We start from the raw sequence: 25,138 nt of genomic DNA on the forward strand, positions 1-25,138 counted from the left end.
AGATTTTGGAGCGCTACAATTTGCACTTCTCCTAATTCTTGGTTGAGTTCCAACAGTATAGATCCAGTCAAATTTGTTGTTTTACTGTATGCACAGGCCAGCTTAGATATCTCCTTCATTCCCATGGCAAGTCCAGGAGCTGGTGGGATGAGTGCATCTACAGCTGTAGCAGTGCGTGGATCTTTGTTGGGGTTTTTTGATGATCATCTTCTGGCATGAGTCTTCCCGAGAGTGCTGATGTTGGAAGTTCTCTTTCATATCGTTTCTTAGTTCATTTTCGGGGTAGCCAAATTAGGCTTTGATCCTCTGTATAAACACAAACAGACCCTTTGCCTACACTTTTATATGTCCTTTATATCATTGTGTAGAACTCATTAGAGGTCACCACATAGGAACTGCATTTTTTTTTTTTTAATCATTAATCTACACTTACATGACGAATACTTTGTTTACTAGGCTCTCCCCTATACCAGGTCCCCCCTATATACTCCTTTACAGTCACTGTCCATCAGCGTAGCAACCTGTTGTAGAATCACTACTTGTCTTCTCTGTGTTGTACAGCCCTCCCCTTTCTCCCACCCCGCTATGGATGCTAATCTTAATACCCCCCTACTTCTCCCCCCCTTATCCCTCCCTACCCACCCATCCTCCCCAGTCCCTTTCCCTTTGGTACCTGTTAGTCCATTCTTGAGTTCTGTGATTCTGCTGCTGTTTTGTTCCTTCAGTTTTTCCTTTGTTCTTATATTCCACAGATGAGTGAAATCATTTGGTATTTCTCTTTCTCTGCTTGGCTTGTTTCACTGAGCAAAATACCCTCCAGCTCCATCCATGTTGCTGCAAATGGTTGGATTTGCCCTTTTCTTATGGCTGAGTAGTATTCCATTGTGTATATGTACCACATCTTCTTTATCCATTCATCTATCGATGGACATTTAGGTTGCTTCCAATTCTTGGCTATTGTAAATAGTGCTGCGATAAACATAGGGGTGCACTGATCTTTCTCATACTTGATTGCTGCATTCTTAGGGTAAATTCCTAGGAGTGCAATTCCTGGGTCAAATGGTAAGTCTGTTTTGAGCATTTTGATGTACCTCCATACTGCTTTCCACAATGGTTGAACAAGTTTACATTCCCACCAGCAGTTTAGGAGGGTTCCCCTTTCTCCACAGCCTCGCCAACATTTGTTGTTGTTTGTCTTTTGGATGGCAGCCATCCTTACTGGTGTGAGGTGATACCTCATTGTAGTTTTAATTTGCATTTCTCTGATAATTAGCGATGTGGAGCATCTTTTCATGTGTCTGTTGGCCATCTGTATTTCTTTTTTGGAGAACCGTCTGTTCAGTTCCTTTGCCCATTTGTTAATTGGGTTATTTGTTTTTTGTTTGTTGAGGCGTGTGAGCTCTTTATATATTCTGGACGTCAAGCCTTTATCGGATGTGTCATTTTCAAAGATATTCTCCCATACTGTAGGGTTTCTTTTTGTTCTATTGATGGTGTCTTTTGCTGTACAGAAGCTTTTCAGCTTAATATAGTCCCACTTGTTCATTTTTGCTGTTGTTTTCCTTGCCCGGGGAGATATGTTCAAGAAGAGGTCACTCATGTTTATGTCTAAGAGGTTTGTGCCTATGTTTTCTTCCAAGAGTTTAATGGTTTCATGACTTACATACAGGTCTTTGATCCATTTTGAGTTTACTTTTGTATATGGGGTTAGACGATGGTCCAGTTTCATTCTCCTACATGTAGCTGTCCAGTTTTGCCAGCACCACCTGTTGAAGAGACTGTCATTTCGCCATTGTATGTCCATGGCTCCTTTATCAAATATTAATTGACCATATACGTCGGAGTTAATGTCTGGATTGTCTAGTCTGTTCCATTGGTCTGTGGCTCTGTTCTTGTGCCAGTACCAAATTGTCTTGATTACTATGGCTTTATAGTAGAGCTTGAAGTTGGGGAGTGAGATCCCCCCTACTTTATTCTTCTTTCTCAGGATTGCTTTGGCTATTCGGGGTCTTTGGTGCTTCCATATGAATTTTTGAATTATTTGTTCCAGTTCATTGAAGAATGTTGCTGGTAGTTTCATAGGGATTGCATCAAATCTGTATATTGCTTTGGGCAGGATGGCCATTTTGACGATATTAATTCTTCCTAGCCACGAGCATGGGATGAGTTTCCATCTGTTAGTGTCCCCTTTAATTTCTTTTAAGAGTGACTTGTAGTTTTCAGAGTATAAGTCTTTCACTTCTTTGGTTAGGTTTATTCCTAGGTATTTTATTTTTTTTGATGCAATTGTGAATGGAGTTGTTTTCCTGATTTCTCTTTCTGCTGGTTCATTGTTAGTATATAGGAAAGCCACAGATTTCTGTGTGTTGATTTTGTATCCTGCAACTTTGTTGTATTCCGATATCAGTTCTAGTAGTTTTGGGGTGGAGTCTTTAGGGTTTTTTATGTACAGTATCATGTCATCTGCAAATAGTGACAGTTTAACTTCTTCTTTACCAATCTGGATTCCTTGTATTTCTTTATTTTGTCTGATTGCCGTGGCTAGGACCTCCAGTACTATGTTAAATAACAGTGGAGAGAGTGGGCATCCCTGTCTAGTTCCCGATCTCAGAGGAAATGCTTTCAGCTTCTCGCTGTTCAATATAATGTTGGCTGTGGGTTTATCATAGATGGCCTTTATTATGTTGAGGTACTTGCCCTCTATTCCCATTTTGCTGAGAGTTTTTATCATGAATGGATGTTGAACTTTGTCAAATGCTTTTTCAGCATCTATGGAGATGATCATGTGGTTTTTGTCTTTCTTTTTGTTGATGTGGTGGATGATATTGATGGACTTTCGAATGTTGTGCCATCCTTGCATCCCTGGGATGAATCCCACTTGGTCATGGTGTACGATGGTTTTGATGTATTTTTGAATTCGGTTTGCTAAAATTTTGTTGAGTATTTTTGCGTCTACGTTCATCAGGGATATTGGTCTATAGTTTTCTTTTTTGGTGGTGTCTTTGCCTGGTTTTGGTATTAGGGTGATGTTAGCTTCATAGAATGAGTTTGGGAGTATCCCCTCCTCTTCTATTTCTTGGAAAACTTTAAGGAGAATGGGTATTATGTCTTCCCTGTATGTCTGATAAAATTCCGAGGTAAATCCATCTGGCCCGGGGGTTTTGTTCTTTGGTAGTTTTTTGATTACCGCTTCAATTTCGTTGCTGGTAATTGGTCTGTTTAGATTTTCTGTTTCTTTTTGGGTCAGTCTTGGAAGGTTGTATTTTTCTAGGAAGTTGTCCATTTCTCCTAGGTTTCCCAGCTTGTTAGCATATAGGTTTTCATAGTAGTCTCTAATAATTCTTTGTATTTCTGCGGGGTCCGTCGTGATTTTTCCTTTCTCATTTCTGATACTGTTGATTTGTGTTGACTCTCTTTTCTTCTTAATAAGTCTGGCTAGAGGCTTATCTATTTTGTTTATTTTCTCGAAGAACCAGCTCTTGGTTTCATTGATTTTTGCTATTGTTTTATTCTTCTCAATTTTATTTATTTCTTCTCTGATCTTTATTATGTCCCTCCTTCTGCTGACCTTAGGCCTCATTTGTTCTTCTTTTTCCAATTTTGATAGTTGTGACATTAGACCGTTCATTTGGGATTGCTCTTCCTTTTTTAAATATGCTTGGAGTGCTATATACTTTCCTCTTAAGACTGCTTTTGCTGCGTCCCACAGAAGTTGGGGCTTAGTGTTGTTGTTGTCATTTTTTCCATATATTGCTGGATCTCCATTTTGATTTGGTCATTGATCCATTGATTATTTAGGAGCGTTTTGTTTAGCCTCCATGTGTTTGTGAGCCTTTTTGCTTTCTTTGAACAGTTTATTTCTAGTTTAATGCCTTTCTGGTCTGAAAAGTTGGTTGGTAGGATTTCAATCTTTTGGAATTTACTGAGGCTCTTTTTGTGTCCTAGTATGTGGTCTATTCTGGAGAATGTTCCATGTGCACTTGAGAAGAACGTGTATCCTGTTGCTTTTGGATGTAGAGTTCTGTAGATGTCTATTAGGTCCATCTGTTCTAGTGTGTTGTTCAGTGCCTTTGTGTCCTTACTTATTTTCTGTCTGGTGGATCTGTCCTTTGGAGTGAGTGGTGTGTTGAAGTCTCCTAGAATGAATGCATTGCATTCTATTTCCTCCTTTAGTTCTGTTAATATTTGTTTCAGGTATGTTGGTGCTCCTGTATTGGGTGCATATATATTTATAATGGTTATATCCTCTTGATGGACTGAGCCCTTTATCATTATGTAATGTCCTTCTTTGTCTTTTGTTACTTTCTTTGTTTTGAAGTCTGTTTTGTCTGATACCAGAATTGCAACACCTGCTTTCTTCTCTCTGTTGTTTGCTTGAAATATCTTTTTCCATCCCTTGACTTTAAGTCTGTGCGCATCTTTGGGTTTGAGGTGAGTCTCTTGTAAGCAGCATATGGATGGATCTTGCTTTTTTATCCATTCTATTACTCTGTGTCTTTTGATTGGTGCATTCAGTCCATTTACATTTAGGGTGATTATTGAAAGGTATGAATTTATTGCCATTGCAGGCTTTAAGTTTGTGGTTACCAAAGGTTTAGGGTTAGCTTCTTTACTGTCTTACTGTCTAACTTAACTCGCTTGTTGAGCTATTATAAACACAATCTGATGATTCTTTATTTCTCTCCCTTCTTATTCCTCCTCCTCCCTTCTTCATATGTTGGGTGTTTTGTTGTGTGCTCTTTTTAGGAGTGCTCCCTTCTAGAGCAGTCCCTGTAGGATGCCCTGTAGAGGTGGTTTGTGGGAGGCAAATTCCCTCAACTTTTGCTTGTCTGGGAATTGTTTAATCCCTCCTTCATATTTAAATGATATTCGTGCTGGATACAGTAGTCTTGGTTCGAGGCCCTTCTGTTTCATTGCATTAAGTATATCATGCCATTCTCTTCTGGCCTGTAGGGTTTCTGTTGAGAAGTCTGATGATAGCCTGATGGGTTTTCCTTTGTAGGTAACCTTTTTTTTCTCTCTGGCTGCTTGTAATACTTTGTCCTTGTCTTTGATCTTTGCCATTTTAATTATTATGTGTCTTGGTGTTGCCCTCCTTGGATCCCTTGTCATGGGAGTTCTGTGTACCTCTGTGGTCTGAGAGGCCATTTCTTCCCCTAGTTTGGGGAAATTTTCAGCAATTATTTCTTCAAAGACATTTTCTATCCCCTTTTCTCTCTCTACTTCTTCTGGAATGCCTATGATTCTTATATTATTTCTTTTATATTGATCACTCAGCTCTCTTAAAATTCTTTCATTCGTGGAGATCCTTTTATCTCTCTCTGCATCAGCTTCTCTGCGTTCCTGTTCTCTGTTTTCTAGTCCATTAATGGTCTCTTGCATCTCGTCCATTCTGTTTTGAAGTCCTTCCAGAGCTTGTTTTATTTCTGAATTCTCCTTCCTTAGTTCTTGCATATTTCTCTGCAAGTCCATCAGCATGGTTATGACTTTTGTTTTGAATTCTTTTTCAGGTAGACTGGCTAAATCTATCTCCCCAGATTCCTTCTCAGGGGAAGATGTAGCAGATGCTGAAGCTGTCTGGGTTAGTCTTGTCTGGATCATATTTTTTTGCCTTTTCATGTTGACAGGTGCTATTGACTGTCAGCTGGGAGGGCCAAAATTTTCACTTACTACTGGCCTTTCTTTACTGGGGCAACTGCGACCCCTAGTGGCTTGTGTTGGGTAATTGCGTGTAGAGTGGGTCTTTGTGTCTTGCCTGGCCGGGAGGGAGAAAGTTCCCTTTCTGTGGGCGGAATTTGTCTCAGGCTGCTTCTCTGCTTTCGCAGCGCCCGGTGGGGTGATGGATGGGGGGGCTGCTTGACTGTTTGCCTCCGTGAGGGGTCTCAGAGCTGTTGCCCAGGGGGTTAGTGCACCCGGTTTTCCCTGTAATTTCCAGCTGCTGTACTGTGACCTGGGTTGTTTCCGTCAAGCTGTTAAGTCCCTGTCCCTTTAAGACTTTCAAAAAGCCCCCGCTTTTCTTTGTCACAGGGGCATCAGCTTCAGCACCCGCTCAGAGGTCTTACTCCCTGTTCCCCCAGTATCCAGGGCCCCCTGGGCATGTACTGTGTCTGCGCTCTGGCCCGGATGGCTGGGGCTGGGTGTTCGGCAGTCCTGGGCTCCGTCTCCCTCCCGCTCTGCCTATTGTTCTCCCGCCGGGAGCTGGAGGGAGGGGCGCTCGGGTCCCGCAGGGCCGGGGCTTGTATCTTACCCCTTTCACCAGTCGCTGGGTTCTCGCTGGTGTAGCTGCAGTCTGGCCACTGTCCTGCGTCTTCTGGTCTCTCTTTTAGGGCTAGTTGTGTTTGTTGTATTTTCAAAAGTATATATGTTTTTGGGAGGAGATTCCCACTGTCCTACTCACGCTGCCATGTTGGCTCCGCCTACCATCCTTCTTTTTTTGTTTGGTTTTCAACCTCAATCATATACAAGGTTGTTGTACAAATTATTTCTTAGGTTAAGTTAAACTAAATTGCATTATATTAGCCAATAGAAGTGTATATCTGTACCTGTAGTTGTTTTGAAATGAGCTCTATTAAGACAAGGCAGAAAGCATCCCCAGGCTTTAAGTCATTACTGAGCAGCTCCCTCCAGAACAGTGAGTGTGGAGCGCAGACCAGTCACCCGGGAGTATAAGCTGGCACAAGCCTCATGGAGGGGCCTGTGCAGTGCTCACCAAGTGACAGCTTTCACCTGCTTACCACCCTTTTGAAACTGATATGCAGTTAACTTAGCAAGAATTGGATATTTGGAAGACTTCCCTTCAGAGTAAGTTGATACATTCCAATAAGAGAGCTGAAATTTCTACCCAGACTAATACCAGGATCATGTTCAAGTTTGTAAGTGAGTATTTCTAAAGAAATTTCTTTGAAACTCAGACTTAATGATATTAAATTAAGTTAGGTATGTCTGTAGTGTGCATAAATGGTGGGTATTAGGATGGAAAGAAATATCAGTAGACAGCATATATGTTAAGTACAGGTTTTTCTTTGGTCTTATCTTGTGATTAAGTCATATTGACACACTAACATTCTCTTTGTGCCTCAGATAAAATATTAGAATATTAAGTTTTTATGAAAACAAAAATGTATGCAATTACATCCCAAGCAGTTATCAAAAAGTATTTCTTGCAAAACATTAAACAAGCCAAAAGTAACAGTCTCAAAAACATGTCAGTGTTCTGTGTGGTTCCTTGTAGTTCGTTTCTCCTGAGCATGTTGCCCACGGTGCTTATCATTGCCTTCTTACTCTACACCATACGGAGAGGGCCTGCTGGCATTGGTCGAACAGGCCGGGGGATGGGTGGACTCTTCAGTGTTGGAGAAACCACTGCCAAGGTCTTGAAGGATGAGATAGATGTGAAATTCAAAGATGTGGCTGGCTGCGAAGAGGCCAAGCTAGAAATAATGGAATTTGTGAATTTCTTGAAAAATCCAAAGCAGTATCAAGACCTTGGAGCAAAAATCCCAAAGGTAAAAACTTTCAGAAAATCATTTTCAACTCACTGACCTCAAAATCTTTTGAATTATTTCCTGATCTCTTAAGTTATAATTTATGAGGTTTGATTACTATTATAAAACAGCTGTTTTTCTGCTGCCTCTGTCTTAACTTACTAGTTTTGTCTGACTCGAGGGTCTTTTCAGGTCCGTTTTTTTGTGTGAATGTGTCTTGCATGTAGCATGTATGTTCCTGAAAAGATTTGTAATCTCTTGGAAGCCTCCCCAATTTGCCTCCCTCCAGTCTCATTTAGATAACATCTCTTAGCAGCTGAACTCCTGGAACATATTGCTCCCTGCTGTCCCCTAATATATCTCCCTCAGCAGGTATAACTGGACTGTCACCCTGGGCCTGGCACACACATTCATGGCATAGGATTGGATGGAGAGGAGAATCCTATCTGCACTAATTCTTGCCTTCCTCCCCCCCAGGAGACATCCCCTGCCTACTTCTGGTGATGGGCTGACCTTACTGATCTTTCTACTCCCAGTGCCAGGCTTGAAAAATGTTTAATTATTTTAAAAGTCCACTAATAAAGTTTACTTTAAAGGATCTTTGTAAAGGGAATCATTGCCTCGATTTTCACATTCTGCCTATATAGATAAAATGTCATTAATTTTATAATTTGCTGCTACTTTACTTAGTACCTATTCACATCATACCTAGGCATCTCCACAACTTAAGTAACTATAGTGTTTGAGCAAACACTTATATATATATATATATAATTTTTTTTTTTTTCCAAACACTTATATTTTTAACTAACTTCATCACTGGCCACTGGATTTTTACTTCCTTTGTGAAATTTTAAAGGGAAGAAAATAAGCAAAATGTAAATTGGAAGTGTGGTGTTTGTGTCTCCTTGAATTACTTAAGTAAACCTCAGTTGGTTTATTAGTAGATTTCTAGCTTAAGTCACCCTTTACTCTACACCATATGGTAAGAAAAACCTGAAAAGCAACACTAAAAACCTTGTAAAATAAGGGGAATATTTAAGATTTCATATTCTTACCTATTTTTTAAAACAGAATAATCTTTAATAATTCTTGCTCTTCTTACTAATACAAAAATGTTCTGTCGTAGTTTAGTGTTTAAGGAACATTTATTATTTATCAAAATTTATAGACAGATTTGTGTCTTGGAATTACTTATGGATATACAATTTACTTTTCTGAAATTCTAGTTAAATATACTTTCTCTTTTTTTTTTGTATCTGAAGGGTGCCATCCTCACTGGTCCTCCAGGCACTGGGAAAACATTGCTAGCTAAAGCCACAGCTGGAGAAGCCAATGTCCCTTTCATCACTGTCAGTGGATCTGAGTTCTTGGAAATGTTTGTTGGTGTGGGTCCAGCTAGAGTAAGTCTTTTGTTCTATTCTGATGGTGCATCTTCCCACAAACGGGGACTTAGTAAAGATGATCCTGTACCCTGGAGTCCCATGGAGTGACCTCACCAGTCACTGCCTTGAACACTGTTCCTGGGCAAGGCCTCTGACTTCCACCCCCACCACCCCAACCTTGATCAGGATTTCAGTCTGTTGATTGGTTGTCTTTTTGTTGTTGAGTTGTTAGGAGTTCTTTAAGTATTCTGGATACTAACTCCTAATCTGGATACATGATTTGTAGATATTTTCTCCCATTCTGTGGGTGTTTTTTCATTTTTTTTTTATAGTGAGACACAGAAGATTTTAATTTTGATGGAGTCTAATGCATGTTTTTTCTTTTGTTGCTTGTGCTTTTGGTGTCATATCTAAGAATCTTAACAAATCCAAGGTCATAAATATTTACTTGTGTGTTTTCTTCTAAGAGTATTACAGTTTTAGCTCTTATATTTACATCTGCTATTCATTTTGAGTTAATATGGCATGAAGTAAGGCTTCACTCTTCTACATGTGTATATCCAGTTTTCCCAGCACTGGTTATTGAAAAAAAGACTTCTTTTCCCACACCAGTTGGAAAAAACACCCCTGAATGGTGGTGGCACCCTTAACCATAGGTACATTGGTTTACTTCTGGACTCTCAGTTCTGTCCTCTTGGCTCGTGTGTCTGTCTTTATGCCAGTAGCAGTCTTCATTACTGTTGCTTTATAGTAACTTTTGAATTCAGGAAGTGTGAATATGGATTAATTTTTAAAGAAGCACTTAAATCTTTATTATGTATTTTGCTAGTGTCTAAAATTTTGGCTTTAAAAAAAAACGCTATGGAAGTGCAAAGTGCTCTCACAGTTGCTTTCCCAAACATTAGGATGTAACTTACAATTAGTAAACTGTTGTGTCATCAGTTGGCAGCCTTTTTTCTTTGTCAGTGGTGAGGGTAGTAATGATGGGTCTTACCATTGATGGCATCTTAGAGTAAATGAACTATGATAAGTAGAGTAGGTGGATTCATACGGATTTTGTAAGATAAGTCTTAGACAAATAGGGGATCATGGGGCAGCTGAGTGTTTTTAATGATGGACTGTGAATCTGATATGGGCAAAGGGGGATGGGATGGAGAGCTAAGAAGAGTTGGTTGTGGGAGATGCTTGCGTGTGTAGGCGGCAGGCCAGACCAGGAGGAAGGCAGTCAGGGAGTAGACTGCTTGGCACTGGTTGTTTGGAGGGGACCTTGGCCAAGCTGGCCCCATCATAATGGTGTAAAAGGTGATTGAAGAGGTGGGGGCTGCTGATGGACTGAGGACCATACAGGTGGGCGGCCCACTTACAGAGTGGGTAGGGGCGGAAGAGCAGTCAGTCAGGCCCTTTGAGTACCGTGACCGAGAGGGTAGAGGCCTGCCACACGGCAGGTGCCTCTGTGAGTGGGGGTTTTCCAACAGAGTGGTTTTGGCAGTAGTAATGAGGTGTGAGGTGGACCTCAACACTAGCTGCCCTGGAAGGAAAGAGGAAAACCCTCTGGTTGAGAGCATTTTAGGGACAGTCACATTTCAGCCCAGGCAAGGGGGTAAAAGAAGTATTTAGGGAAGAGTGTGAGAGAGTGGGAGTCCATTGACCACAGATCTGGAGATCAGAGGGGAGGCTGCAGAGGGACATGAGGGAAGCATTCAGAACAGCATAGGAATGGCAACTGAAATCTAGGCAGGAAAGGGAGACAGGATGATGTAGACTTCTGGTGAATGAAGCAAGCAGGGATGGGAGGCATAGGGAGATGGTTTCTGCATCTCAGAAAGGGCAGGTGATGGGGTGAGACCATCTAAGCTGATGGTGGGGCGGCCACTCCTTCTTCAGCACACAGAAGCTAGTGGCCCGAGGGGACGTGGTTAGCAGGATAGAATGTGGGTGCAGGGGCCTCACCTGCCATAGCAGGGCTGAGGGCTGAGGGCTGTGTGCCCTTCTGGCACGATCACTGTGGGCTTGTGTGGGCCGTTACCTTTGCTGTATGTGTGAGTGTTGTCTGATCTGTTAGTAAGTCTCTGTTAATCAGTGCCTCAGGCATGAAATGTGAACCCCTGAGTAATTTGAACTTTTACACTTATGTTTATACTCTATTGTGTTATCTTTGATGGGCCAAAAAAATGAGTATTAGTCATAAAAATGGCAGATCTTATTAGTGCCTATTACCTATGTAGTTAGTGGTGAGATTATAGAAATTATATTTGCTCACCTTAAATCAGTTGCCTACCAAGTTACTCATTATTTGCCATTTCTTTGCTTCTTGTAACTCTGTAAATGTGTACTGCATAGTATATAACACAAAAAAGTTGTCTTTCTGTGGGCCAAAGCTTGATGCTTATTTTTTATTAGGAGGATAAATAACACTCATTGTTAGGTGACTCTAGTGTTGATGTTTTTATCCAGGTCCGAGACTTATTTGCCCTTGCTAGGAAGAATGCCCCTTGCATTCTCTTCATTGATGAAATTGATGCTGTGGGAAGAAAGAGAGGAAGAGGCAACTTTGGGGGGCAGAGCGAGCAGGAGAACACACTCAACCAGCTGCTTGTGGAAATGGATGGTAGTATTCAAGCCTTTTTTATTTTAAACTGCACTTTCTTATGTTTTCCGTGCATTCTAAAATGAGAATCCTTATGCTGATAATGAATACAAATTTAAAGAAAACATTCTCTAAAAACAGCGCTTTTTAAAAGCTCTTTTATACCAATACAGATAATAGCAAAATATTCTTAGTTGGCAGTCTGCCATAACTTAATAGTGGTGTTTGTACCTGATATTTAGTAAGAGAAAAATTGGTGAAATGACCCACAAAGGAACTACAGTCTCATTTTCAAAACTGTTTATGATTCTGAAGCACCAGGAAAACCCATGCATATGACCCAGCATGAATTTGATAGGTTTTGAATATGCTTTTCCCAAGAGAGTTGCACTCTTTCCACATCAATCAGCTTCTTCCTTTAATAGGAAAACCATTTCTTAGGTTGTGCGTGGCCTTCCTGCTGTAGGATAACGGGGATGCCGTTGTGTGCTTAGAATGGGCAGCGTGGCACTGAGTACTGAAGTGGTTCTTGTTACTGAGCTGGGTGTATATCCAGCAGAATGCAGAGTTCCTCCACCCTATGGTGGTCAGTCCACGCGTGGAGCCACATTTGGGGGAAATCAGCACCTGAGCTTTTTGGGGGCCAGGGTCCTGAGGGGAAGGCTTTGTGTCTACCGCATTTTCATTTGAGAAAGGGCCAGTAAAACCGAACAGGGTGAGTCTGGTGAAGAGGACAGAGGTGGAGGTTAACACTTGTCTTCAGATACTCAGTGGGTTGTCCTGCGGTCCAGGGAATGTAGACACAATCATTTGCCAATTTAATCTCATTGATTTTAAAACATTTTTAATTTTGACAACTTATTCTAAATTTCTAGTTAGGTAAATAAAAATCTCTGGTCATTTGTCTTTAGGAAATTGATCCTTAAACCTTAGATCTTATGTATGACCATTATAATTAAGGACAAGATGAATAGTAAGAAAAATCGTGTACATTTGTGACTTAAAAAGCACTAGATACTAGAAAAAAAAGTTTAAGTAGCAATGTAGTTGTAGTGCTCATGCCTTCTTGATAAGCACACAGTGCTTTTCTGTCTCTTTGCATTTAATAATGATTGTGGTTTTTTATTATCTCTTTAGGTTTTAACACAACAACAAACGTTGTCATTTTGGCAGGCACCAATCGCCCAGATATCCTAGATCCTGCACTGATGAGGCCGGGACGCTTCGATAGGCAAATCTTTATTGGTGAGATGATTTTCACTGGGTTCAGGTCCAATTCTCATGAAAGGTACAACTGTTTCACTATGATTTTTTTTCCTTAAAAATAATTTCTCAAGGGCCACCAGATATAAAAGGAAGAGCCTCTATTTTCAAAGTTCACCTCAGGCCACTAAAACTGGACAGTGCCCTGGAAAAGGAGAAACTGGCGAGAAAACTTGCATCCTTAACGCCAGGGTTTTCAGGTGAGTGGAGCCCCACCTGCTGTCCTCACTGTAGGCCCTTTAAATCAGTGCCAGGATCAGGTGGCAGTTCACTCTGTCACCTCTTGCCTTGGAGATTCCTTAATGTATGTTTTTACATTTTTATAATGGGAAATTTAAATGTACAGAAGTTGAGACAAGAGTGTAGAGAAGCCCTCTGACGCATCATGTAACTTCAGGAACAGTTCGTAACTCATGTCCAGCCTTCATCTCTACCCCACTGTCTTCCGTCTGCCCCTGGATTATTTTGTGACAAATTTCTTGGCAGCAGATCATTTTATCCATAAATGTTACACAAATTATTCATATGTAGGTTTTTTTAAACAACTCGAGATAAAATTAATAAAGTTTACCTGTATAAAGTAGACATTCAGTGGTTTTTCATGTATTTATAGAGTTGTGCAACCATCACTGTAATCTTATTGTAAAACATGTCATCACCCCAAAGAATCTACTAGCAGCCACTCTCTCTACCACCAGCCCTATGCAGCCTACTACAAAGAGACCCTCACCTACTTTCTGTTCCTATAGATTTTCCTATTCCAGACATTTCATGTAAAAGGAATTATACAGCATTTTTCTGTGCAGCTTCTTTCACTTAGCATGTTTTCAGAGTTCTTTTGTGTTGTAGTATGTGTCAGAACCTAATTTTTTTATGGCTGAATAATACTCCATTGTATGGATAGACAATACCTTATTTAGCCATTTGTTAGTTGATGGAAATTTGAATTTTTTCCATCTTTTGGCTATTATAGATACTGCTGTTGCTAACATCCATGTACATTCAGATTTTGCTGTGGTCATGTGTTTTCATTTCTCTTGGCTATGTACCTAGGAGTGGAATTACTGGATCTCTTTGAGGAACTACCAAACTGTTTTCCAAAGTGGCTATACTATTTTACATTCCCACCAGTAGTGTGTAAGAGTTCTGTTTTTCCATGTTTTCAATAGCACTTGTTACTGCCTGTTTGTTTTTCTTTTTTCATGGTAGCCATCCTATTGGGTGTGAGGTAGTATCTCATGGTTTTGATATGCATTTCACTAAAGACTAGTGATGTTGGGCATCTTTTCATGAGTTTGTTTCAAGAGCTTTTAAATTAAAACATGAGCCTTTCTTTCTCATTCCTTATCTTCTTCCTTCTAAACTCAAAATGAAATAAAAAGAAACATTTGTAAACTATGAGAAGATTATATAAGTGTACACTTATATAAGTAACTACTGTAGTTACTCTGTCTACACAGATAAACATTACAGTATTATTTGCTATATTCTATGCTGTACTTTCATCCCCATGGCTAATTTGTATTATGATTGAGATTTTGTGCCTCTTTATTCCCTTTACCTGTTCCACCCATTCCAACCCCTCTCCCCTGTTGACCACCAGTCACTTCTCACTGTCTATGAGTCTGTTTTGTTTTGTTTAGATTCCACATATGAATGAAATCATACGGTATTTGTCTTTCTCTTGACTTTGATTTGCATTTCTCTGATGGTTAGTGATGTGCCTGTTGGCCATCTCTATGTCTTCTCTGGAAAAATGTCTATTCAGGCCATTTCATTGCTCTGCCCATTGTTTTAATTGGGTTATTTGTTTTTTTGGTGTTGAGTTATATGAGTTCTTTGTATATTTTGGGTATTAGCCCCTTATCAGATATATCATTTGCAAATATATTCTCCCATACAGTAGGTTGCTTTTGCATTTTGTTGGTGGTTTCCTTCACTATGTAAAAGCTTTTTAGTTTGATGTAGTCCCCCTTATTTATTTTTGCTTTTGTTTACTTTGCCTGGAGAGATGTATCCAGAAAAAAGTTACTCATGATGATGATCAAGAGATTCCTGCCTGTTTTCTTCTAAGAGTTTTATAGTTTCATGCCTTATATTTAGGTCTTTAATCCATTTCAAGTTTACTTTTGTGTATGGTATTAGTGATGCAGTTTCATTCTTTTATATGGAGCTGTCCATTTTTCCCAACACCGTTTATCGAAGAGACTGTCTTTTCCCCATTATATATTCTTACCTCCTTTGTCATATACTAATGGACCATATATGCTTGGGTTTATTTCTGGGCTCTCTGTTCTGTTCCATTGATATGTTCAGGATTATTTTATTTGGTTATTTGGGGACTTCTGTGGTTCCATATAAAGTTCAGGATTATTTGCTCTAGTATATTGAAAAATGTCATAATGTATTTTTAAAGGGATTGCATTGAATCTGTAAATTGCTTTGGGCGGAATGTCCATTTTGACAACATTAATTCTTCCTAGCCATGGACATGGGATAGCTTTCCATTTATTTGTGTCTTTAATTTTTTCATCAGTATCTTAAAGTTTACAGAGTACAGGTCTTTCACCTCCTTGGTTAGGTTTTATTCCTAGGTGTTTTATTCTTTTTGATGCAGTTGGAAAGGGAATTGTTTCCTTCATGTCTGTTTCTGCTAGTTTGAAATTAGTATGTAGAAATGCAACAGATTTCTGTATGTTGATTTTGTATCCTGCAGCTTTACTGAATCCATTTCTTAGTTCTAATAGTTTTTTGGTGGAGCCTTTAGGTTTTCTACATATAGTATCATGTCATCTGCAAATAATGAGTTTTACTTCTTCCTTGCCAGTTTGGATGCCTTTTATTTCTTTTTCTTGTCTGATTGCTGTAGCTAGAACTTATATTACTATGTTGAATAAAAGTGGTAAGAGTGGGCATGCTTGTCTTGTTCCCTATCTTAGAAAGCTTTTAGCTTTTTGTCATTGAGTATGTGGTTAGCTGTGGGTGTGTTGTATATGGCCTTCATTATGTTGAGGTATGTTCCCTCTATACTAACTTTGTTGAGAGCTTTTATTGTGAATGGGTGTTGAATTTTGTCAAATGCTTTTTCAGCATCTGTTGAGATCATATGGTTTTTATCCTTCCTTTTGTTTATGTGGTGTATTACAGTGATTGATTTATGAGTATTGTACCATCTTTGCATCCCTGGGATAAATCCCACTTGATGGTGATGAATGATCCTTTTGATGTGATAGTTATTTACTCATAAAACTTATAAATTAGGAGAAGATGAGCATCTTAAATATCCTAGGGGTCCTAACTTTTTACTTATTTCTTTGGACTTTGGCATTAATAACATTTTAATATTTGTTTATTGAGTATATACATTGTATTTTAGCTTGTTTGTGTTACCATGTACTTTTCTCAAAAGGTAATTTCATTAACTTACAGATTTGGAAAGCATTTGGCAAGCTTCACATATTCAACTTCCATTGTTTAACTGAATGCACTAGGTTGTCTTAATGCTTATGTTTCTCATTATAATTCATATCGCCTTATATCCACTAGGTTAATTAATGGGCATTTTTGAATACTGTCTTAGTGTGCTACTACATGAGCCATATTGTCTGTAAAGGTAAATAGTTGCCTACAGTTATCTATTTACCACTAATACTTGTCTCAATTCAAAGGGCCAGGATTGTACCACTGTTTATTACTGAATGCTGTAATAGGTTGCCATGAACCAAACTGAATTATATTACATTAAGCCTTTATCCAGTCTGCTGCTGGTTGAGAAATTGACTGTGGATTTGGTTATATATAATGTATGACTAATTAGTTTGGGCATATTTGGTGGGTAAGCTATTCTGTGCGTTCATTTTGTAGGAGCTGATGTTGCTAATGTTTGTAATGAAGCTGCTTTGATTGCTGCGAGACACCTTTCAGATTCCATAAATCAGAAACACTTTGAACAAGCAATTGAACGAGTGATTGGTGGTAAGTAAGGCAACTGAAAGTAATTCACGTCAAAGACTGATAAGATAAATTTGAAGCCAGAGATTTCTGTTTTGGCAAGATTTAGAAGCAAAGAAGCATATCTACCCAGCCACGTACTTGCTGTGTTCTTGTGGTGCTGTGGGCCACTGCCATCTCCTGCTGTCTGCACAGACGGGATGGTGTAGGTGTTGGGTGAGTCTGAGATGGCAGCCCACACCCTGCCTCACTTGAATGAGCAGCAAGCAACAAGGTGTCTCCCCTGAATTATCTCTGTCTAGTTTGTGGAAATGCTTTTATAATCTTCCTATTTCCAAAAATTTCATCACGTGAGTTAAATGTGCTCTTATGTTCGATGTAGGTGATGGATAAACAGCTGTAATAGCTGTAGAACCAGGGAATGCTCACCCCGTAAGCATGGTGTGCGATGCACATAATGTGTTTTCCTTTCTTCCTAGAAAGTTACATTTAATACCCATAAAAAGATAACTAGGAAATTCAAGAACTTGGGCATTCAAAGAAGGAGGAAAGCAGTGTGGTCAGGCAGGCGCCATGGAAGAGGTGGGATTTAAACTAGAAAGAGAGGATATGGCACGAAAGTGGCATGAGCGGAAGGTGACTTGGAGGTAGAAGTGTGACACCATGTGTTAGGATTGGAAAATAAACCAGTCAGACTCAGGTTTCTTTGGGAAGTAAGGCAAAGTTGAAAATAATTATTTACATTTAGATTTTAAGAAGCCTTGAATATTAAGCTTAAGGGCTTTTTAAATGTTGTCCTATGGCCGGTATTGAACTAACGTGGGTTTTTTCCTGAGCCACTGAGTAACATGATAACCGGTGATACTTTAAGGACATGAATCTGGCATTAAAGAAGGGAAGCATCTGAAGGCACAGAACCTTGTAGTCACTAGCATGAGATAGCAGACTTTAGCAGAGGTAGTCCCAATGGTAATAGGCAAAAAGGATAGCCTTAGGACCTCAGGATGAGTGGAATGGGATACTCCAACAGGGAGCTGGTTTGGTAGAAGACGAGGCAGGGCAGGATGCCCACGTGGAGCTGCAGCACCATGTGGTGTGAAGGTGGGTGGGAGCGCTCAGGGAGCAGGTGCCCCATGAGAGGAGGTGGGCCTCGCAGTGAACATTTTCAAATACTCATGTTTGCGAGCGGAGGAGAAAAGTGTATCAGCATTATCACCAAAACTTGTGTACCATAGGCCTGGACAGTGCATCAGACAAGGGTGAGATAAAGAATAGATGCCATTTTAAACCCAGGAGGTTGGAAGAGACAGGAGACGAGGGCAAAGACATGTCTATAAAGGAGGAGTTGTCAGTAGGATCAAGATTTGGAACACTAAGGAGAATCATCTTTGGATTTGGCAGTGAGACTGCTCTAGGTGACTTTCAGCACAGTTTCAATTAAGTGGAGAGTACAAAGCCAGGCTAATGGACATTCCAGTGAGGTTCTAGAGGCAGTGTGGTTAACCTAGGTTAGGTGCTTAATAAACAATTAACTGTGGAAAGAATGAATAGACCACTTACTCTAGAACTGTGTTGTTGAGAAGAAAAAATCTAAGATGGTAGAGGGTAGGTGGAATTAAAGTAATTCATTATAGAGACAGGTGAAAACTGCATATTAGTGCCTTTTTAGGTCAAAGGGAAGGTTCAGTGCTTAGTACGGTGGAGAGAGGGTGAGAGCAGGGTGGCCAGGGAGCCAGGAGCCTTGCTCGGAGGTGGACATGCCCTCACCTGTTCACAGGCAAGCCCTTGTAAACCGCCATAAGCAATTGTTCTGTAATAAGATAGCATGCCAAGAAAATGAAAAATTCCTGTGATAAACTAGGGAGAGCATTCTTGTGCTTTCAGGTGAGCAAGAAGTGCTTATTTAGGAAAACAGCTTGTTGCCCCACCCTTGGTAAACTCCCACCAGTGCAGCTCTGGTGTCTCCTTATCTTGCGTCATGTCATTGGGAACATACAGCATTCTCCTTTTTTTATTAATCTTCCAGATTCCAAAATATGTTATCAGTTGAGACATTGTTTCAGATGAGTTACCTTGAACACAGCAAAACTGCTTTTGTCACAGTTTTATTTGTATTAGTACCAACTGTGTAGTTGGTTTCTGTAGCACAAAGGTGCAGATGAGGCTCAGCGTCCACCTTTATCCAGGCCAGAGAAGCATCGTGCTTAAAATAGGGGTCCTAAGCAGTGGTCAACACGTGGGCCCAGCACAGGGGTCTCCTGGGGCTTAACTTCTCAGGCCTACCCTGATGCTGTGCTGCTGGACCTGGACCACTGGGTGAGGTGCTGGGTGCTGCAGTATTGCCTGCTTGCCTTCCTGAGGAGGTTTTTCTAGATCTTGAACCAGCTCAGTTCTTCATCTGACTGTTCAGAACAGACTATAAGCAATCTCCTGTGTCAGGCATCTTTGTTTACTTAGGGCATAATAATTCCAAATGCCTAGACTGAGCAGTGAGTTCTTTCCAGTCTTTTTGTTTTCTGTGAATTTTATGTTTTAGATTGACTGAAGTGCTGATTTTATTTTATATTTCTTTATATTTCCCAAAATAAGATAATGTGACTTGAAAGTGTGGGAGAGTTGTGAGAAAAGTGGGCTGGTAGATAGGGAATGCATTTTTGCAGTACTTGGGTATATTTTGAATTTGAATATTTGCTTTTATTCTAAGCATGACTGGGAATTTTTGGATTGTCATAAGCAGCTTAAATGTGGTCTAATTCACATTTTACATAGACAATGTGTAATATTTCATAACTATTTTTATGGTAGTGTCACTAAAGCAGTGGTTTTGTCTTTCTGTTATTTTGTCAGGCTTAGAGAAAAAAAGCCAAGTTCTGCAGCCTGAGGAGAAGAAGACAGTGGCATACCATGAGGCAGGTCACGCAGTTGCTGGCTGGTATCTGGAGCATGCAGACCCACTCCTAAAGGTAAAGTAGACAAGCCAACAATTGTATAGGCAATTACATGAGGGAAAAATTGCACCCCCACAAAGGATAAGTATATAAAGAGGTTTGGTCAGAACATCCGGTAATGATGGTGGGATAAAGAGGTTATACAAATCCTCCTGCAGGTAGATAGGTTATAAAGTTGGGAAAGAAAACTATTTAAAGGGACTGAAAAATGTCCAAAAGCAAAACAAAACCAGGGGAGAATTTGCTTTTGAAAAGCAGTAGCTGCAGTGGATTAGAATTGGGAGTTTCTTGACAGAGGGTTCCCCCCAACCTCCATGGCTACAGTAATGGAAGACACAGGCTTTACCATAGTGATGCAGTTGTAGAGAGAGTTCAGGGTTTGAGGAATATTGGAAATTTAACAGGAAAATCTTGGCAGCAGGAAAGCTACATGGGTGAGATCCACATCCAAGTAGAAAGAGCCCAAATTCCTGGCTGACCACTAAACTATGCATACACACGGAAACCTCAGAGAGCCTGGCAAAAAAGAAAGAGACAAAATAGAAATCTACTCCTGAAAGAGAGTTGCACCAAGTGAGATTAAGTTTTCTGCTTATTCAACCGAATGCATTCCCCAGACTGGTATGGCATGAGCACCAGAAAGCAGAAGTCTGACTTACAATGTTGGAACAGCTGGAAATTGGGGGGGATCCCCTGAAGTAAGGACACCGTAGAAAAGAACATCAGAGTATTCATGAAACATCCTAAATAATCTATAAAGAAGCCACTAGAACCAGTAAGTGAAATTAGCAAGGTTGTAGACTTCAAGAGTATACAAAGATCAACTGTATTTCTGTACATTAGCAATGAAGTTGGAAAATGAAATTTTTAAAATTCATTTACAACAGCATCCAAAAACATAATGTAATATCCAAAAACATAATGTAATATGCAGGGATAAATTTATCAAAGTATTTGTAGGACCTGTACGTTGAATTAAACAAGATCTAAATGTTCAAGGAATGTTGGGATCGCAGTTCTTCCCAGATTTATCTAATTTCAGTATAATATCTCTCACAAATCTAGCAGACTTCTTTTGTAAAAGTTAGTAAGGTAATCTAAAATTTGTGTGGAAATGCAGACCAACTAGGACAGCCAAAACAATGAAGTTTGAAAGGGTTACAGTACCTGTTTTTAAAACTTGGTGTACAGCTACAGTAATGACTTATACTGGTAACAGGGACTGATAAAGATCAGTGGGACAGAATTGAGTCCAGACATAGACCCTCAAATGTAATCGGTTTTCAACAGAGGGCCAAGGTAATTCAAGGTGGGAGGGTCATCTTACCAACAAATTATTCTGGCAACTGTGTTCATATAAAAAAAATTAATTGGAAATATATGATAAAAGCGAAACTAATAAAACTAGAAGAAGACATAGGTCAAAAATCTTTGTAACCTTAGGTAGGCAAAAATGTCTTGGGATACAAAAAGCATGAGCCACAAAAGAAAAAGCTGATAAATGGAATATCAAAATCAAAAACGTTTTGTCTTTGAAAAACACTGAAGAAAATGAAAGGCAAGCCACACACTAAAAAAAACTTGCAATTCATATGTATGATAAAGGATTTGTATCTAGACTATATAAACAACTCTTAAAACTCAATAATAAGAAAACAAGCAACCCAGTAAAGTGATGGGCAAAAGATCTGAGCATGTACTTCACAAAAGAAGACATGTGAATAGATATCAAGCATATGAAGGTACTTGATTTCATTAGTCACCAGGAAAGTGCAAATTAAACCATAATGAAATACCACCACACACCCATTGGAGAATGGTTAAAGTTAAAAAGTTGGTCCTGAGTATTGGTAAGAAGTCAGTGCAGCTGGAACTGTGTGGTTTTTTGCTGATGGAAATGTACAATCATTTCAGAAAAGTGGGAGAATATATTCGTAAATGACTCGTCTGATAAAGGGTTAACATACAAAATACATAAAGAACTCATATGCCTCAACATACAAAAAACAAATTACCTGAATAAAAAATGGGCAGAGGACCTGAACAGACACTTCTTCAAAGAAGAAATACAAATGGCCCCCACAGGCACATGAAAAGATGCTCCACATCACTAATCATTAGGGAAATAAATGCAAATTAAAACCACAATGAGATATTACCTCATACCAGTTAGAATGGCCACTATCCAAAAGAAAAGAAATAACAAATGTTGGCAAGGATGTGGAGAAATAGGAACCCTCCTACACCATTGGTGGGGATGTAAATTGGTGCAACCATTGTGGAAAGCAATACAGAGGTTCCTCAAAAAACTAAAAATAGAAATGCATTTGACCCAGGAATACCTGAGGAAAATAAAATCCCTGATTTGAAAAGACGTATGCACCCCTCTGTTTATCGCTGCCTTATTTTTATAGCCAAGATGTGGAAGCAGCCTAAGTGTCCATCAGCAGACGAATGGATAAAGAAGAGGTGGCACATACACACAATGGAATATTATTCAGCAATAAAAAGAAAAGAAATCCTTCCATTTGCAACAACATGGATGGAGCTAGAGGGTATTATGCTCAGTGAAATAAGCGAGGCAGAGAAAGACAAATACCATATGATTTCTCTCATGTGGAGTATAAAAGCAAAACAGAAGGAACAAAACAGCAATAGACTCATAGATACCAAGAGGGGACTAGTGGTTATCAAAGGGGAGGGGTTGTTGGGGCAGGTAGTGGGGGAGGGTGAAGGCGATAAAGGGGCACAATAATTTGCAATCACAGCATAAGTTGGTCATGGGGATGGTAGTACAGCATGGAGAATATAGTCAGTGATTCTGTAACATCTTACTGTGTTGAAGGATGGTAACTGCCCTAGAGAGGGTGAGGATTTAGTGTGTGAAACTGTTGGGAAAAAAAATGTAATAGCAATAACAAGAAACAACTCTGATGTCCCTCAAGAATAATATGGCTGTTTGGTATGTTTATACATTGGAATGCTACATAGCAGTAAAAATGAATTAATGTAATACATACCACAGTATGGCTGAATCTCAGTGCAAGAGACTAGACCCAGTAAAGCACATACTGTATGACTCCTTTTATGTGCAATTCTGGAAATTATATGTAATCAATAGGGAGAAAAAAACATATCTCTAGTTGCCAGGGGCTGGGTGGTGGGATAGGGGGGTGGAAGATTGACTACAAGGGGTATGAGGGAACTTTTGGGGAATGAGAATATTTTGTGTCTTCATTGTGGTAGGAAGATACATTTGTCAGAACTCATTGAAATTTATACTTAAAATGGGTGTACTTACTGTATATAAATGACCACTCAATAGTCGATTTTTCAAAAATTAAAGGAATTTACCCAATTGCAATAAGAGGTCTGGAAAAGAAAACCAAGGCTGCTGAGCATCCCAAGCTGCCTTCGCCTGGGTCCTGTGAAGGGGCATGTGACGGGGCTGCTGGGCATGTGACGGGGCTGTGGCGGCTGCGCTCTATTGGAGCTGTCAGAGGAGTTGTCATTCACCAGCAGTCCTTGTGTTAAGACCAGAAAATTTCAGTGTTTATAAAAAGATAGATAATGTCCTAGAACTCTAAGGTGAAGAAGTTATCTTAAGAGAAAATGTTCCCCCTGAGCAGTCAGTCGTGCTAGATCTCAGCTTGCCAAAGCCGATGGATTGCCAGGTGTCTTGCTAACTTTTCATCAGTGAGTGTGTCTATCTACAGATAAACGTTGTGATCCAGTCTGCATTCCGTGGTGGCATCCTCACATTTTGCATGTTTTCTGTTTGCCAGGTCTCCATCATCCCTCGGGGCAAAGGACTGGGTTATGCTCAGTATTTGCCCAAAGAGCAGTATCTGTACACCAAAGAACAGCTCCTGGACAGGATGTGCATGACTCTGGGTGGCCGGGTGTCAGAAGAAATCTTCTTTGGAAGAATTACAACTGGTGCTCAAGATGACCTGAGAAAAGTAACTCAGAGTGCATATGCTCAGGTAAGTATATGAGATGGAGTGTTTCCTCTTTGTTTTCCCATATTTGCATGAGAAATGGACATTTGTGAATGACTCTGAAACAATAATGTTATGTTTGACTGTTTTAGGATTTTCAGGTAAAGGATTATTTATTTTAAAAACCCATTTTAAAGCAGTTAAAACTTAGGAAAAAAACCTTTTTTTGTAGCATGATATTTAAAGTTTAAGGGTTTTCCCCACTTTCCCAAAGTGGAGTGTTCTTACGAAACCTCCTGTAAGCTGAAATGGTGAAGAAAGAGTTACTTTTAATTTTTGAGCATTCCCAGACTCCAAAAATAACCTCTCAGTACAAAGAAACAGACAAAGTACAGCTGCTTGCAGACACAGTTCAGAGCTATGCAGCTTGGTGCCTAGATGCTGAGTGTTGTTCCCAGGGAAGGTGCTTGGTGGGGCTACACCTGCTGTCCGGAGTGGTGCCTGTCTCTATAATGGCTCCCTGCAAAACAAATGCTGAACATTGCCTTTTGCCTTTTTTCATGAAAGAGAAAATCCTCCAGATTTCTTCTGGTTAGTGAAAACAGGTGCTAATGTTGGTCTTACGTAAAAGCAAAGTGGCATAATGCACTATGAAATAGGGGGGGGGATGCCTGTATTACTGAAAGTTATAAAGTGTAGATGTAGAGTTTAGGGTTTAGTGATGATCTCTGTGAAAGTTCTCCTGGTGCTCTTCCTGCTCCCCACTTTCGTCTTTTCTAGTCAATTTGGATTTTACTTGCAGAGGTTCCTGTGTAGTGTGAGACTTTGGTTGGCTTTGGGGGCTCATAGGGCCCAGAGTGGGTCAAACTCTTCAGACAGTCCTCTGGGCCCTGTGGTTCAGGGAATGAGAAAGTGCAAATGCCCATTTAGGTTAGCACACCGATCTTTCCGGGAAGAGCTTGGAGGGTTTGGGGTCAGGTTTATCACATGCTTCTTGCTTCTCCTCTACTTTCCCTCATACGGAGAGAAATTTCATGCAGGTCTTAGAGCTGTTGGGATTGTCCCCACCTGTTTCTCACCTGATTTTGTTGAAGATGTTGTCTGTGGGCTTCTGTTCTTATGTTCCTAGTTGAGAAGTTTAAAACACCATCCATTGCTGCCAGTGTCTACACAGAACACCCCTGTCCACTCTGCTGACTCAAGGCCACCATGTAGATTTTGCCAGGTTAGAGTAGTATTACAGTTAGGTGTGTGGTGTTGATGTCGTTGTAAAGGCTAATGCCACTTTATAAAAACATGTTAGTTTGGCCAGCAGAAATGGGTGCCCATCACCAATCCTGTATTCTTTTTCAGATTGTTCAGTTTGGCATGAATGAAAAGGTTGGGCAAATCTCCTTTGACCTCCCTCGTCAGGGTGACATGGTATTAGAGAAACCTTATAGTGAAGCCACTGCGAGACTCATAGATGACGAAGTACGAATACTCATTAATGATGCTTATAAAAGAACAGTAGCTCTCCTCACAGACAAGAAGGCTGATGTGGAGAAGGTAGGTGCCAGTTGTACGAATAATGCTCTAC

The 25,138-nt window shown here is 40.0% G+C and overlaps 1 protein-coding gene across 2 annotated transcripts in view; it reads left to right on the forward strand.

Annotated features, from left to right (window-relative positions):
* AFG3L2 (AFG3 like matrix AAA peptidase subunit 2) overlaps positions 1-25,138 on the forward strand; it is a 47,612-nt gene that overhangs the window by 20,394 nt on the left and 2,080 nt on the right. For both annotated transcript variants that reach the window (XM_036932692.2, XM_036932693.2), the window contains exons 8-16: positions 7,232-7,505; positions 8,750-8,887; positions 11,324-11,477; positions 12,594-12,701; positions 12,794-12,919; positions 16,584-16,694; positions 19,518-19,633; positions 23,404-23,604; positions 24,913-25,107. In XM_036932692.2, coding sequence (XP_036788587.1) covers positions 7,232-7,505; positions 8,750-8,887; positions 11,324-11,477; positions 12,594-12,701; positions 12,794-12,919; positions 16,584-16,694; positions 19,518-19,633; positions 23,404-23,604; positions 24,913-25,107 — 1,423 coding nt within the window. The remainder of the gene's footprint in view (positions 1-7,231; positions 7,506-8,749; positions 8,888-11,323; positions 11,478-12,593; positions 12,702-12,793; positions 12,920-16,583; positions 16,695-19,517; positions 19,634-23,403; positions 23,605-24,912; positions 25,108-25,138) is intronic.

The sequence above is a fragment of the Manis pentadactyla genome, chromosome 6 (genome assembly GCF_030020395.1).
Source record: "Manis pentadactyla isolate mManPen7 chromosome 6, mManPen7.hap1, whole genome shotgun sequence".
NCBI classification, from domain to species: domain Eukaryota; kingdom Metazoa; phylum Chordata; class Mammalia; order Pholidota; family Manidae; genus Manis; species Manis pentadactyla.